At 45.7% G+C, this 14,548-nt stretch overlaps 1 protein-coding gene across 1 annotated transcript in view; it reads right to left on the bottom strand.

The window, feature by feature from the left end:
• Positions 1-861: 861 nt before the first annotated feature.
• The window catches only part of KBTBD12 (kelch repeat and BTB domain containing 12), a 43,441-nt gene continuing 29,754 nt past the window's right edge, over positions 862-14,548 (bottom strand). The window contains exon 5 of the mRNA XM_024220392.2: positions 862-1,031. Within this exon, the coding sequence (XP_024076160.2) occupies positions 862-1,031 (170 nt within the window). The remainder of the gene's footprint in view (positions 1,032-14,548) is intronic.

Below are 14,548 nucleotides of genomic sequence, written 5' to 3'. Positions count from 1 at the left end.
CACCTGTTCACACAGCAGCACAAGCCCTTGAGAGTTGGATTTCCTCCTGACACTGGTGCAGGAGCTTCAGAACCCTGAGAGAAGATGCAGGATATTCTCCCCCAAAACTGGTTCACCTCCACAGGCTGTTGAGGGGATGGAGGCAGGGCCACGACCCACATTCATCCCAACCTCTTTAAGGTAGTTACTGTTACTGTTTGCTCTAGTCTGTGCTCCCCACCGGGACTATGCTTGGCCCCTCTGCAGGAGTGCAAAAGAAAGGACGGCTCCTTGCCTCTTCTCTCCCACTACCACTGCTCATGCACTGGGCCAGCATCAACCTACCCCTTTTGGACAACTGTACCAATTTCGACCAAGTTTGCGATCTCTTAATACCCTTGTTAACCCCGCTGAAATCAATGGGGTGCACAGAATGTAAGTGAAGGCAGAATCTTCCCTTGAAACTTTATCTGCACCTGCTAGGGCTCTCATTCAGTTGTGCTGCTTTACCCTGCAATGGGCTTTGGGCTGCAATATGATGGTGAGGCTAAGGCCCACAGCAGCCCAACCTACGTTGCACATTAGCACTTACACAGCTAAACGATGAAGTGCTGTGGTAGGGTCCTGGGCCAACTCCAGAGGCTTATTGGGATGGGAAGCCCATAGTATCAATCACAAAAGCTTGAAGTACCAATACTGAGTACATAGCAGTGGCTGAGAATCACAGGTCTAAGGCATTGCTTGCTTGAGCCGGTCACAGACTCATTTCTGTAGAACCCAGTTTTCACCTCAGGCCAGTTCCAAGGTCAAGCTGCACATCTCTCTCTATTCTGAGCTCTTCAGCTACAGCAGAATCTGAAAGCACAAGGAACAACTGCATTTCTATTGATCCACTAGGTCAGAGGGTGGGGGGATAAGATCTCGGGGGTTCAGTCTAGCTACGAGGCAGACATCGTAGCTGTCATGCATGAGGACGTTGATGGCCACCACATTCCACTGGTTTCCCCACGTATCCAACTCTAGGATCTCTTTGGTGATAATTTCATGGCGAGCTGAAAAATAGTAGCAACAACAAAATATCAAAGGCAAAGTCAACAGGGTCAAAGAAGTTTGCAAAATTAATAAATTAATCCTTCCTCTTTTGAGGAATTTGTCATAAACAATCAAGGTAGAGCAACCATATTAAATCACAGCCATTCTTACAACAAAACGCTGTTTATTGAGGCTGACAAATCTTAACTTAACAAAAGAGCCACCACACAAGGGAGAATTTTGCTTCTGTCAGATGCAACGCTGCACTACACTTCTTTGGAAAAAGGAAAAACCTTTTTTTGCTAACACAGGACCTGAACTTTCCAGCAGTTTTGCTACTCAAAGCCAAGTTCTTTTCTATAAATGAAAAGGGCCTTTCATTTTCCTCACTTTTTCTTTTCATTTTGAAGTTAGGTTCTCACAGCAAGTGACCTTAATCTAAACTTTTCTTACTTTGAGAAGAGGATGTGAATGTGTTTTGCTACCAGTCTCCTTCCTCCACATCTGATGACTCTCTAGATAGCTTTACTAAAAGCTGAGTCTCAAAGATTCGCAAGCACAGGCATTTCACAACCACCAAGAGAAGAACTATCACAATAAGAAACATTAAATACCCAACATATTTTCTCTGAGACTTAATAATCTGGTGACAGGTTTCATTGTACGGTGTGTCCAAACTGGCACTTGCATTCATCTCTTCTTTAGAGGCTGCTCTTGATCCTTTTCTACATGCCCTCAAAACCTATGCATTTATCTCTAGTGAGTGTATGTGACAGTGTTTGTACCTTTCCCTCCTTTGAGGCTGACAGCAATTTTACTTCATGGATCAACCAGCAAAGGAAAGAAAAGGAAAGAAAACGTTGAAGTTTCTGAGAGCTGCAAAGCTCATAACCTTGGGAGCACAGGCCATTCATTCTCTCCCATGAGAACAGTCTTAGTGGTTCCCCAGTCTTATCCATAACATCCATGTCTTCTTATGATTTAGGAGCAACATGTGAAAACAATTGCAACACGATGGCTCAATATCACGAGACCTAACATACATCCAGGGCTCTTCAACTGTCCTGGAAGGTTGGCTTGCAGGATGTGGGGGACAGTCATGTGGAAAAAAGAATTTCAGGATAAGTTTCCCCACCCTGATAACTGGGGGTAACTCTACATTAATGTAACTCCCCCACATTGACTGGTGTGGTGAGCACCCAAAGCCAACCCTGTCTCCAATTACGTGTGCCTTCTGTCAGGTGATCATTCCTAAAGAAACTATTCACCAGCTCCGATCACATAGCTTCTCATATGGTAACACAAAGAGATGCTTCTGTCTCACAGTTCAGAACCCCAAATCATCATTTTTTCTCAGTTTTGCCCACAATTAATTGTGGAAAAGGGGAAAACAAGTTTGAACAAGGGGTAGACTGAAATTTTCACTGGACTAAATCCCGAGCCCATTAATTAGCTTTAATTCCCCTTTGGGAGCTTGCTTGAGTAAAGCCTGAATATAACTGGAATAAGACCTCCTTAGGATTTGTCCCCATCTAAATAGCCCTTGTTCCATTTCTTCACACAGCCCTGGGGGGGGGGGGGGAGCTAACCAGTCGTGATGTTTTGCTTATCAAACTCATGCAGTTCAGCAAGGAAAGAGGAAGAATAATAGGTAGGAAAGCACCATCCATCCATGAAAGAAGAGAACAAGCTGCTAAAACACCCAGTTAAAATATGGAGAAGAAAGGTTTGATTGACAGAGACTGTAAACAAATGACATCTACAAGCACCAGCAAAGAGCTCTTGTTTCTATATGACCCAGCAGGAGTGAGAAGGGTTTTTTTCAAAGCAAACAGGAAGACACAAGCAGCCCCAGTATGTGACACTGGAGGCTCCAGTCCTGTTATTTATTATTAGATCAACTCCTTTATGCCATAAATTATTATGCCAGGAATTTCTTTGGCGTGGATCACGACAAAATGAGACAATCGAGTGAAAAAAATCAAACAGTGGAGCTGTCTAAAACATTCTGTGGAGGATTGCAACACTTAAAAAAAATCCTAATTAAAACATCAAAGGAAGATTCAGAAATCCTCCCCACAAGTCTTGCTGTGTCTTTTCCTGACCCTCATGACTCATAACCTTTAGTGTCTTTTGTTTCCCTTTTTTGTAGGCTGTTGTAACCAGTTTTGTTCCGCTCTCTACGAATTCTGTTTTCCAGCACATGGGGTGTTAGTTAACTCTCAACGCTCGAGAGATAAAAGAGTCTATGTTATTGGAATAAAGGATGCAATAATTTCTCTAATTTTATCTCGCTTAACTTAAAAGGAAACTACACCCATTTGGTTCAGAAAGTTCACATAAAGAGAATTATCTAGACAAAGAAAAAGTATGTTAACAAGAAATGGGCTAAAATTGGTTATTCATCTCTGAAGCCCTTTGAATTTTGGTGGGATTCAAATTCAAATCACTGAATTCAAATGTGGTTCTGTGATTTTGCAAAAAGAACAGGAGTACTTGTGGCACCTTAGAGACTAACAAATTTATTTCAGCATAAGCTTTCGTGGGCTACAGCTCACTTCTTCAGATTCATAGAGTGGAACACACAGACAGAAGATATTTATACATACAGAGAACATGAAAAGGTGGAAGTACGCATACCAATTGTAAGAGGCCAATCAATTGAGATGAGCTATAAGTAGCAGCAGAAGAAAAAACTTTGAAGTGATAATCGAGATGACCCATAGAAGGTGTGAGGAGAACTTAACATGGGGGAAAAAAAATTCTATTAGTGTAATGACCCGACCCAATGATACAGACTAACACGTCTGCTACTTTGAAATCTGTGATTTTGGTTTCAGATGTTGGGTCTAAAAACAGAAAGGACCAATGCTCGAGATCCAGTTTGTGCACAGCCAATGCATTCTTGAAAGATTTCAGCCCAACAGGGTAGAAATCTCACAAAAAGAGATGATCTCATTAGACTTGCACTGCTATGTAAGAGATAAGTATTATTTATTGCCACTATTGTCTAATATTATTTTGGGCCAAAATTTTGCAAGAACACCTTGTGTGAGTTTGGGGCCATTGGTTCCAGTCTCTAGCCTGGATTCAGGGTTTAACCCGAATCCCAAACCTTAGCTTAGAGGTAACTCAGGTGACTCTAAGCACTCTCATCAGTTTCTGTATTATTTTGATTATAATTTATATTTCTAAGCTTCAATCTCTTATAGTAGCTGATTTTGCTGAGAAGTGATTTTTATGAATGCACAGTAGAACCTACACTCACTCAAGAGATCACCCTTATTGGGCAACTTCTCTTAAGAAACCACCCCACAGTATCCCCAAACATATTTAGCACAGTTCTGCTCCACTTTTATTAGACAACCACCTACGTTAAGCAAATTATTTCTTTTTAGTGACTCAAGTGGTCACTTAACAGATTTCACTGTTACACAAACAGATTTCATTCTGCTAGAGATACTGATTGAACCATCAGAAGTAATCCTGAGAGGTACTTTTTTGAGTAAGATACATAAGAAGTTTTCCTCCCAGGAGCCTACATACAGGGGCAGCTCCAGGCACCAGCACACCAAGCCACGGGGGGTGGCCTGCCGGTCACTGTGAGGGCGGCAGTCAGGCTGCCTTCGGCGGCATGCCTGCGGGAGGTCCGCCGTCCCGTGGCTTCGGTGGCAATTCGGCGGCGGGTACGCTGAAGCCACGGGACCGGCGGACCTCCTGCAGGCATGCCGCTGAATCCGTGTTACCAGCGGACCTCCCGCAGGTGCGCCGCTGAAAGCCGCCTGACTGCCATGCTTGGGGCGGCAAAATACATAGGGCCACCCCTGCCTACATAGGACAGACAAGTTCTCCTACAATACACTGTGAATGGATTCAGAGAGTTGTCCAGTTTAATATTCCACTAAGAACAATGGGATATCCTGCTAGAAATCCAGCCAAATACACAGACTAGTAAAGCACCAGGGGGGATGCAGTTCCATGGGTCTAAAATGGGTAGGACTTTGCAGAGGGGATGCTTCACCTATGCTAGGCTAGCTCTGGTTAACTCTGGACTGAATACACACCCTAGGGGCTTGTCTACAGACATACTGGTAGAGTTAAAGCAGTGCAACACCCCCTCTCCTCAATGAGAATGCAGTTATATCACTATAAAAGTATTTATAACAGTATAGCTTATTCTTATATAGGAAGGGGAATAGGCTATACCAGTATAAGGCATCTTTATACCAGTATAACTTTGTCACACTAGAGATTGTATCGATTCAACTATATTGGTAAAAATCACCCCCCTAACTGGCAATAGTTATACTGGTGCAAAATCTGTGTACAGACCAGGTCTAATACTGCACTTATAAAACCACCTTTTCCAGGCAATAAAGACCTTGTTTTGTAACTGAGGCTTTAATTTGCCAATGCAAAAATCACATTTCATATGTGCAAACTACAGTATTCTGCATGCAGAATTTGCAGGCGTAATCTTCAAAATCCTGCATAACGCTTTGGCCCATAATGTTTTGTTTGTAAACAAAATGCTTATCATTTTTTACATAACAAAGTTCTTCTCTGGATGTGTTTAAAGCAGAATGAAACTGACAGAGAATGTTACTTTTCAGTAAGATGGCCGCCTCCATCCATATGCTCAGAAACATACAATTCTATTAAAAGCTATATTTTTAAATGCATTTCACTATCCTACATTACTGGACTGATTTTTCGTTGTATGATTTCTCATGCTACCTGAATCAAGATGGACCACTGCATGTTGAGACCTACAATATTGCTCCAGGCAATGCTATAAATATTATATTTGCTTTTCTGTTCTTTCAAATTGCATTCCATATGTGGTTTGGGGGTAACAACTTTCCCTTGTGGATATAGGTATGTATTACTTCTGATCTCTGATATTTATTTTCCCTCTTGTAGTGTAAGCACCACACATTCCAATACAAAGTTAATTTCTAAAAAAGTATAGATTTCTTGCAAATCTAGCCAAGTATTTGCATGACCCCATCACTGTATTATCCGAGCTGCCCAGTCATTAATGAATCTACCCCCACCATACCCTTATTTTATAGGTATTATTATTAATGTTTTACAAAAGGGAAACCAAGGCACGGGAAAACAAAGTGACTTGCCCAAGGTCATACAGGAATTCTGTAGCAGAGCTGGCAATTGGAACTTTGGAATTCCAGTCCAGTGCTTTAGCCATAAGAACATATGAGGAAAATATTTGAACAGCACTTTAGAGACAAGGGAACAAACTAATCCTTACTAATTTTACTTCAGTTGAGTTACACCAGGCACAAATCTGGTCCAGTATCTAATCAATCCTTAATAGCCCATTGCTGTAAATATTATTGCCTCCATTTTACAGATGAGGAAACTGATGCGTGAAGTGATTAAGAGGCTTGACAAAGGCCACACAGTATGACAGTGTCACAGCTGGAATTAGAGTTTGTGTGTCTGCTTCTCATCAATAGGCTTCTGTGGAATTCCTCTTCCCAGGTCCTTTCTGCGCACCTGCTGATCTCAGTCCTGGCTTTTCCCCCCACAGCGTCATACCGCTTTTCTATGTCTGACACACATCTCTCTACTGCACCCTAATTCTTTTTGTCCTGGATCAGCTTCAAAACAGCCACTAAAACTCTAGCTGCTAAATTGTTAACTGGCTGCTCTTATCTTTTCTTGAAGGATTCATTCAGGCATTACAGATCAACCACCAACACCAGATCCCCAAAATGTCTGGCAGACCCTTATTCTGGTCTTTTATTCTCCAACTCCTCCAGCCATTGGCATTTAACAGCTATTCCAAATCTGATTTGTCGCTGTTGAAATGCTTTGATTCCAGCATTGGTTTGTTTACCCAATGGAGTTTTTACCTGTCTTTTTAAGGTCCTTTACACATCTGTGATTCTCTGTACCAGAAAACACATAATGTTCTCTGCATATAGCATGACTACAACACATTATTCATGGCCATTCATAGCTGCGCTCCTAATTACCTGTTACAATGTTACAAGCTTGGGGGCAGGAGAATGCACATGCTTTTGCTGCAATGGGTTAAATGCTTTGTTAGTCTGTCACCATGGGAGACATGAAATCCTGACTTGCAACAGGTCAAAAGAGAAAAATGTTTTCTCCAGGTCTGTCGTACTCAACCCCATTTCTGTCCATCACTAGGGGCCAGATTGTGAACCATCCTGTGTGCCCATGCAGGGGAGAAAGGGGGCATAAGGTGCCCCCTACCGCCACTGAGCTGGCTACCCACATCACAGAGCACACCCTTTGCAGAGTCACTACATCTCCTTACCTGTGCATGTGTGCAGGGAACAGGGAAAGCCTGGGCGTCACCCCTCAGCACACTGGCCAGCGCACATTGTGCCAGGCATAGAATTGGTGCAGGGTACGGACCCACCAGAGCTAGGGGAGAACTGGGAGGCACATTGTGACTTGGGTTTACAGTGATGCGATGTAACTTACAGTTCAGTGCATCTGTACAGAGAATGAACCCAGTACAGACAAAGCCTCCATCAATCTGCCTACCTGACTGTCTAATGTTCCTATCCCTACAGTCTCACTTTCATGAGCAGTCAGTGCACTCCCTAATTATACGCTGTTTTTAAAAGGTGGATGTGGTGGCCTAGAGGGAGGACCTCCCATTTCCACTGCTATTTCAACTGTCTTTGTTTGGGTTTCAATATCCAGAAACTTTGTAATTATTTATCCTTTTATCTTGCATCCCTTACTCTCATGCGTAGTCTCCTCAGGCCTGATTTTGTTCCCACTGAAGTTAATGGCAAAACTCACATTAACTTCAACCGTCGCAAGATTAGATGCATTGACTTCAGTAGCACATGAGTAAGGGCTGCAGGACCAGGCCCTTATAGAAGCAGAATTACTGGTCCCACTCTGTACTAAGTTCCCATTTATAAATGGTTTAGAAAGGATTAATAAACGTTATAAGCACGTTGTAGGCACAAGCAGTATATCGTTATGAGGTGTGTGAAACATTGTTAGGGGCAGGGCCAGCTCTAGGATTTTTGCAGCCCCAAACAAAAAAAATTCTGGCCATCCCCCCTTTTTTTTCATGCCCCCCTGCCCCCGGCCCCGCCCCAACTCCACCCCTTCTGAACCCCTTCCCCAAATCCCCAGCCCCACCTCCTCCCCCGGGCATGCCGCATTTTCCCCCCCATTGCTTCCTGGGGGCCCCCGCCACCTCCCGCCCTAGCTCACCTCCGCTCTGCCTGCTCCCCCGGGTGCGCCGCCACTTCGCTTCTCCCCCCTCCCTCTCAGGCAAGGGAGGGCGGAGAAGCGGAGCAGCAGTGTGTTCAGGGGAGCAGGCGGAGCGGAGGTGAGCTAGGGTAGTGGGGCGCAGGAAGTAATGGGGGGTAGAGGAACTGCTCCCTGCTCCAGCTCACCTCCGCCTCCCCGAGCGCCCCCCGCTCGGCTTCTCCTCCCTCCCAGCCTTGCTGCGCGAAACAGCTGTTTCACGCGCGGCAAGCCTGGGAGGGAGGGGGGAGAAAAGGAGCGGCGGCGCATTCAGGGAAGCAGGTGGAGCGGAGGTGAGCTAGGGTGGGGGGGGTCGCAGGAAGTAACGGGGGGGTAGAGGAACCACACCCCGCTCCAGCTCACCTCCGCTGCTCCACCACCGCCGCCCAGCTTCTCCTCCCTCCCAGACTTGCTGCGTGAAACAGCTGTTTCGCACGCAGCAAGCCTGGGAGGGAGGGGGGAGAAGCGGAGTGGTGGCGGCGCGCTCAGGGGAGCGGGCGGAGGCGGAGCGGAGGTGAGCTGGGGCGGCGGGGGCACTTTTTTCCCATGCCCCGGAGTCGGCGCCTGTGATGGCCGGCACCAGAATGCTGCCCCTAGAAATGTGCCGCCCCAAGCACCTGCTTGTTTTGCTGGTGCCTGGAGCTGGCCCTGGTTAGGGGTTGAATTAAAACTTCATTCAAACTGATGTGTGAACAAGTCCCACATTTAAGACAGTTGTAAGAGACACTTAAGGGTCACACCTAAAACAAAACCTAACAGAGTCTGCTCAGAAATTAGCAGCAGGTGAGCGGAGGGTTTGACTAGGCGTTGTGATCAGGTGGGCTGGCGTGTGGGTGGAGAGCACACACACTGAAATGGTGAATAGGTAAGAATAGAGCATAGGACGAGGCAAAAAAAACACAAGAAAGCCTAGCAGTAGCCTCTCAGCGCAGGGTGACCCTGGATAAAGCTACAGAGACAGCTTTGGGGTTTAAAGCGGCTTGGGCAGGGTTGCCAACCCTTCAGGATTGTCCTGGCGTCTCCAGGAATTAAAGATTAATATTTAATTAAAGATTATGTCATGTGATGAAACCTCCAGGACTACGGCCAGCCAAAACTGGCAACCCTAGGCTTGGGCTGTAAGCTAGGGTTACCATTCGTCCGGATTTACCCGGACATGTCCTGCTTTTTGTGTTAAAAATAGTGTCCGGGGGGAATTTGTAAATCACTAAAAATGTCCAGGATTCCCCACCCCCCCCATGCAGAGCGAGGCGCGGCTGGGAGGGCTGCAGGAAATTCAGCCGCTCGCATGGGGCTCTGGCAGCCAGAGCCCTTCCCCCGCAGCTTGCCGGGCTGGACTCCGGAGCAGCTGTAGAGCTCCTCCTCCCCGCCCTCCCCGCATTCTGAGCCGGCCGGCCTGCCGGGCCGTTTGCATCGGGCCTCGGCAGCTCCTCCTCCCCCCACTTCTCCTTCTCCCCTGCTCCCTCGCTCCGGCAGCACTGTGCGGGGGCAGGGACCGGGTTGTGTGTTGCGCTGGGGAGCGCAGCCACGTGTCCGGCTCCGCACAGAGCCCAACACCATGTTCTGAGCGGCAGGGTAAGGGGGCCAGGGGGCAGGAGAAGGGGCAGGGAGATTTTGGAGGGGGCAGTCAAGAGATGGGGGGGGTCGGGAGTTCGGGGGGGGAGAAGGTTTTGGGCAGTCAGGGTACAGGTAGGGGGTAGGGTCCTAGGGGGCTAGTTAGGATGGGGGGAGGGTCTCAGGAGGGGGCAGTCAGGGGACAAGAAGCAGGGAGGCTTAGGTAGGGGGTGGAGTCCTGGGGGGCAGTTAGGGGCAGGGGTCCCAGGAGGGGGCCGTCAGGGGGAACGGGGGGAGGGTTGGGGGTTCTGAGGGGGGCAGGAAGTGGGAGGGGCAGGGGCGGGGCTCCTCCCGTCCTCTTTTTTGCTTGCTGAAATATGGTAACCCTACTGTAAGCTAAGAAAGTGCTCCTTTTGTTCTTGGTTTCTTCTGCATTCAGAGACGCAGGACTTTGTACATTCTTTACACATGAACAAAGCTACATCAAATAAATCCTGACTATCACCAGTTTCTGCTGCCAGCTGGAACAACCTACTAGACCGCACATTTTGGCCCCAGGAGGTAACAATATGTTATAGACAGTTATAAGTACATTAGCAGATGTTATACATGGCTATAAGCCATATTTATAGGCAACCTATTGGACTCTATAACAATTGTTGAACATTTAATAAAACATCTATTAATCATTTATTAACCCTTTCTAAACTAGATATAAATGGAACCTTGATCTGAAGTGTGACTGGATTACTAATGTCTTCCCATCAGAGACACGCGGGTCAAATTCAGAAGCTGTAGCAAGCAGGTGCAGATCGTCATTACTTCTGTGACCTATATCAGCCTTAGTTACTGTGTTTTAGGTTGATGAATGCTGGATAAGTGGGCAGCCATCTCTAGGAACAGAGCTTGCTAGAGCTCTCTCTCTCTCTTTTGCTCCTATGTTTCCCAAGAGCTGAATTACATATTACTCTGGTTAGTGTGAAAATTAGGTGAAAGGTCATTCGGCAGCTTCTTAGTGTGGATTCCATATGCAGGCTTGATAGATGGTTGAGTGCCTGCAGCTTGACAGCCTATGATGAGCTAGTTCTGTGCACAACAAAACAGGGATTCTGCATCCCATTTATTAATAGGAAAATATATTCAAAAAGTAACCATTGTGGACAGGAGAACTTTAAATATTCAATGTTACCTAGTAAATTCTAACTGATCAGGGAAACAAGCAGGGTTGCAAACAGACAGCAATCAGCCAAGAACTTGCCCTCCTGCTTTATTTAACTGGGAACATAGCAGGGTGCCTGAAAAACCGTTTTGTTCCAATCCCACATCCCCCAAACTTCACAAGTACAGTATTTACTGTGCCAGGCTCCTTAATATGTCTAAATTTAATTCGCTTCAAGTAATGTACTGTAACCACTATAATCCAAAACAAGCACAACAATTATTCTCCAACTAAATCATATAATGGATGAAACTGAAGGGAGCAGACTTTATGGTAGATTAGTCAAAATAAATAACCGTTACGCTAGTCCACTCTCAGGAAAGTCATTAGCTCGGCTGGACTACAGCAATTACAACATGGCACTGCCCTGCTACAAACTAAACACTATTCCAATTTATATATTTGTTTTCAAGAGTGCAATTCATGTAAATAATGAGAAGGCAGTTAAATGCATTTGGGTTAGCTATTTAAATATCTGTATATAAAAGTAACAATTCCACGGTTGGCTAGGACTTCATGAGTGTCACTATGCTGCATACTGTGGCTACTTGGAACTTCATAATAACTTCAAGGATGTAACTCAGGCCTTCCTGCTCCAAAATCAGAGACTCCCCTACCACTTAAGCTAAAGGAGACTCTCCAGTTGTTATTAACAGGATGGGTCCTATGACACACAGTTAAGAATCTCTGATTTCATCCAGGAGAAGGCCATGGTGCACAAACACACTAGCTACGTCGTTAATTCGTTGTAGCAACATTGGTATAAACATATATTACTGCTATGAACTGTATTTGAGGTAGAGAAGGGGCTAACTGCCACTTCAAATACACCTAGCTCAGTATCAAGTGGAGTTAATTGTTGAGGATCAGAGGGACTTTTATATGTGATGGGCCAATAGCAGCAGACCCTGTATTTGAGGTAGGGCCTTTAATAGCTGAATTCAGGTAGTTTTCCTTTTGTTTTGCAAAACAGCCAAGGACATATGCGGGTGGTAGTTTTGAGTGACAACCTAGGCATGTGCTCTTAGCAAACAATAGTATTTAATTTTTAAAAATTATATCTGCATTTATACCAAGAATTTATTCCTACAAATCTCTTAATTATACAGTTGGGTCAATATCTATAAACAAAAACCCCTAGCAAAAGTACAGTTTCTACCAATTCCTCAGATCAATTCAAAGCCCCTCCCTCCTCCTCCCCCCCCCCCCCCCCCCCAACCCCTGGGAAAGCACATAAGCTTGACAACATGATGTGAAGGTCAACAAATTTGCACCTTGGCAAACCTAGAATGAAAGCAAATAACCCACTTCCAACATAGGGTGCGCGCGCACACACACACACACACACACACACACACACACACACACACACACACACCCCCCTCCACGATTTTAACCCAAGAACGTTTTTATCTTCAGAATCAGTGAAAGAAATAGGAAACCCAACTGGCAGGCATTTTATAAATATGTAATGCTGAATAACTTAACATGAGCTTGCCACATCCTTCAGTGAAGCATGCTAATGTGACTGCTTATGCCATACACCCAGCTCGTAACACTAATAGCTGTCAACCTGTGCAGGTGTTAGGGTTTCATTTTATGTAAAAAGGCAAAGGAAATATAAAATGTATCAACAAGACCATTATGCAGGCAATCTACAAAAGCTGGTTTAAAATCCGTAGCTATGGTGGTAGCTCAGCAAAACACCTAGTAGAACACTAGATGGCTATTGCCCATTGCATTGTTCTGAATGTTCAGTTTAAGAGCAGCACTTATTGTCTGCAAAACTATAGACTGTAATTGTCAACAAGATTTTAATTAATTAAAACACCACATTTCTGCGCATCTTGCTGGGGTCTGCAGTATTGCTGACAGATAGCATTTGTGACATTGGGATGCCTGGGGGAGCAGAGTGTCAGAGACAAATAGATTAATAATTCCTCCTGCCTTAATATTAGTTCACTTCTTAGGAGAACCAAGCCAGTTAATGTGTACACCCCTGTTTTAATGGCTACAGAATTAAGCTTCCCAAGTCAAGTTAAAGCAGGTGTGAAACTGGAATTTCAGCAGAACAGAAATGGTTTTTCACGTACCTAGAATGGCTATAGTCAGAAATAATATTACGGGAAGATGGCGGCTCTCAACAGGACAACAGAGATGAGTCAGTGTCCAGATCTGGATCAAGGATCAAACTAAAAAAAAAGTGGTACTTTCCAAAGCTCTACCCACCAATCAAATCCTGCCCTACAGGAAACATCCAAACAAAATGCCATTCTGCCATTCCTGCGGTTCAGAGGCCTACCAGGGCTCAGCTTACCCTTGGTGAGTCTTGGAGACATCTCAGGCTCAGCTCACCCTTGCATGCTCTGCATTGTTTGGCATGTTCTTCTGGGCTCAGCTCACTCTCAGCCGGGCTCAACAGGCCCATTGACTCCCCCTTCGTGGGGCTCTGGATTGTTGCCTCTACTGTTGCTCCTCCTGTGCTGCAGGGGATGCTGTTACTGCTACTCCAGCTGTACTCTCTCAGTCAGGCTGAGAGACTTGAGAGGTGGCAATGGGTGGAGCCCCCAACCATGGGAGTTTAAGGCAATGGCAGCCCAGGGACTTGGTGGCGGGAGCTGTAGCCAGGGTGCAGTATTGACTTTCTCCTCATTCAAGTCTGGGGCCTTCAGGTAGTTGACACCTGGTGCTTTTAAGCCCAGGTGTGTGTTTGCATGTGGTGCCTCTGGCCTCTGATTCTCCAGGGGTGCCAATAACAACACAAAATGGCTACTGAGTGGCAGCTAGACAGTTTGAAGGGCACAGGAGCAAAATCAAAATGGCAGCCAGCCAAAAACATAAAACAAAAACAAACCATACCAGTTCACTAAGGAGGTGCAACCTGAGCCCTGCACTAGATCCAGATTAGGTTTAAGTACAAGCAAAGATGAATCAGGGCTGTGGGGGTTGGACTGATTTATTATTATAGGGAGAGCTGGTAGCAACCTTGATATTTAGGTTGCCTAACAACTTTCATTATAAAAATTGCTTTTGGCCTTTTTTGAGAAGCTTTGACACCCCTAGAGTTCACAGCAGTGAGCAGCCCTTTGAAATTCGGCTGAGGTTACAGATGTGCCGTGAGCTTGTCCTGTGAAATTCCATTCAGGTTTGGCTGCGTGATAAACGTCTGAAAATTACCCGACCCCTTCTCTCCATTGTGTGCCTGAGGAAAGCATTGCCAGCATGCCAAAATAGCAGCCAAACAGGAATATTCTAGAGGGCTGAGTCCAGGCTGCTCCAAAGCAGCAGCACACACTATTTTGGAAATGCTTGGGAGCTGCTGGAGCAGCTATGTGAGGGTGAGGAGAGCCCAGCCAGGCTTCCTCCATCAACCCCAGATCTCACCCCAGGCCGGACCCAACACATAGCACCAGTGGCTCATTCCTCCTCCTGCCTCAGTGGCACCACATGGGGCAGGAGCTCCCCCAATTTCCAGGGGACATGGGAGGGAAGAGA

Source organism: Terrapene carolina, unplaced genomic scaffold (genome assembly GCF_002925995.2).
Source record: "Terrapene carolina triunguis isolate 2854851 unplaced genomic scaffold, T_m_triunguis-2.0 Scaffold89, whole genome shotgun sequence".
NCBI classification, from domain to species: domain Eukaryota; kingdom Metazoa; phylum Chordata; order Testudines; family Emydidae; genus Terrapene; species Terrapene triunguis.
Note: the sequence above shows the minus strand (reverse complement) of the source record. Positions and strands in the feature narration are given on the sequence as shown.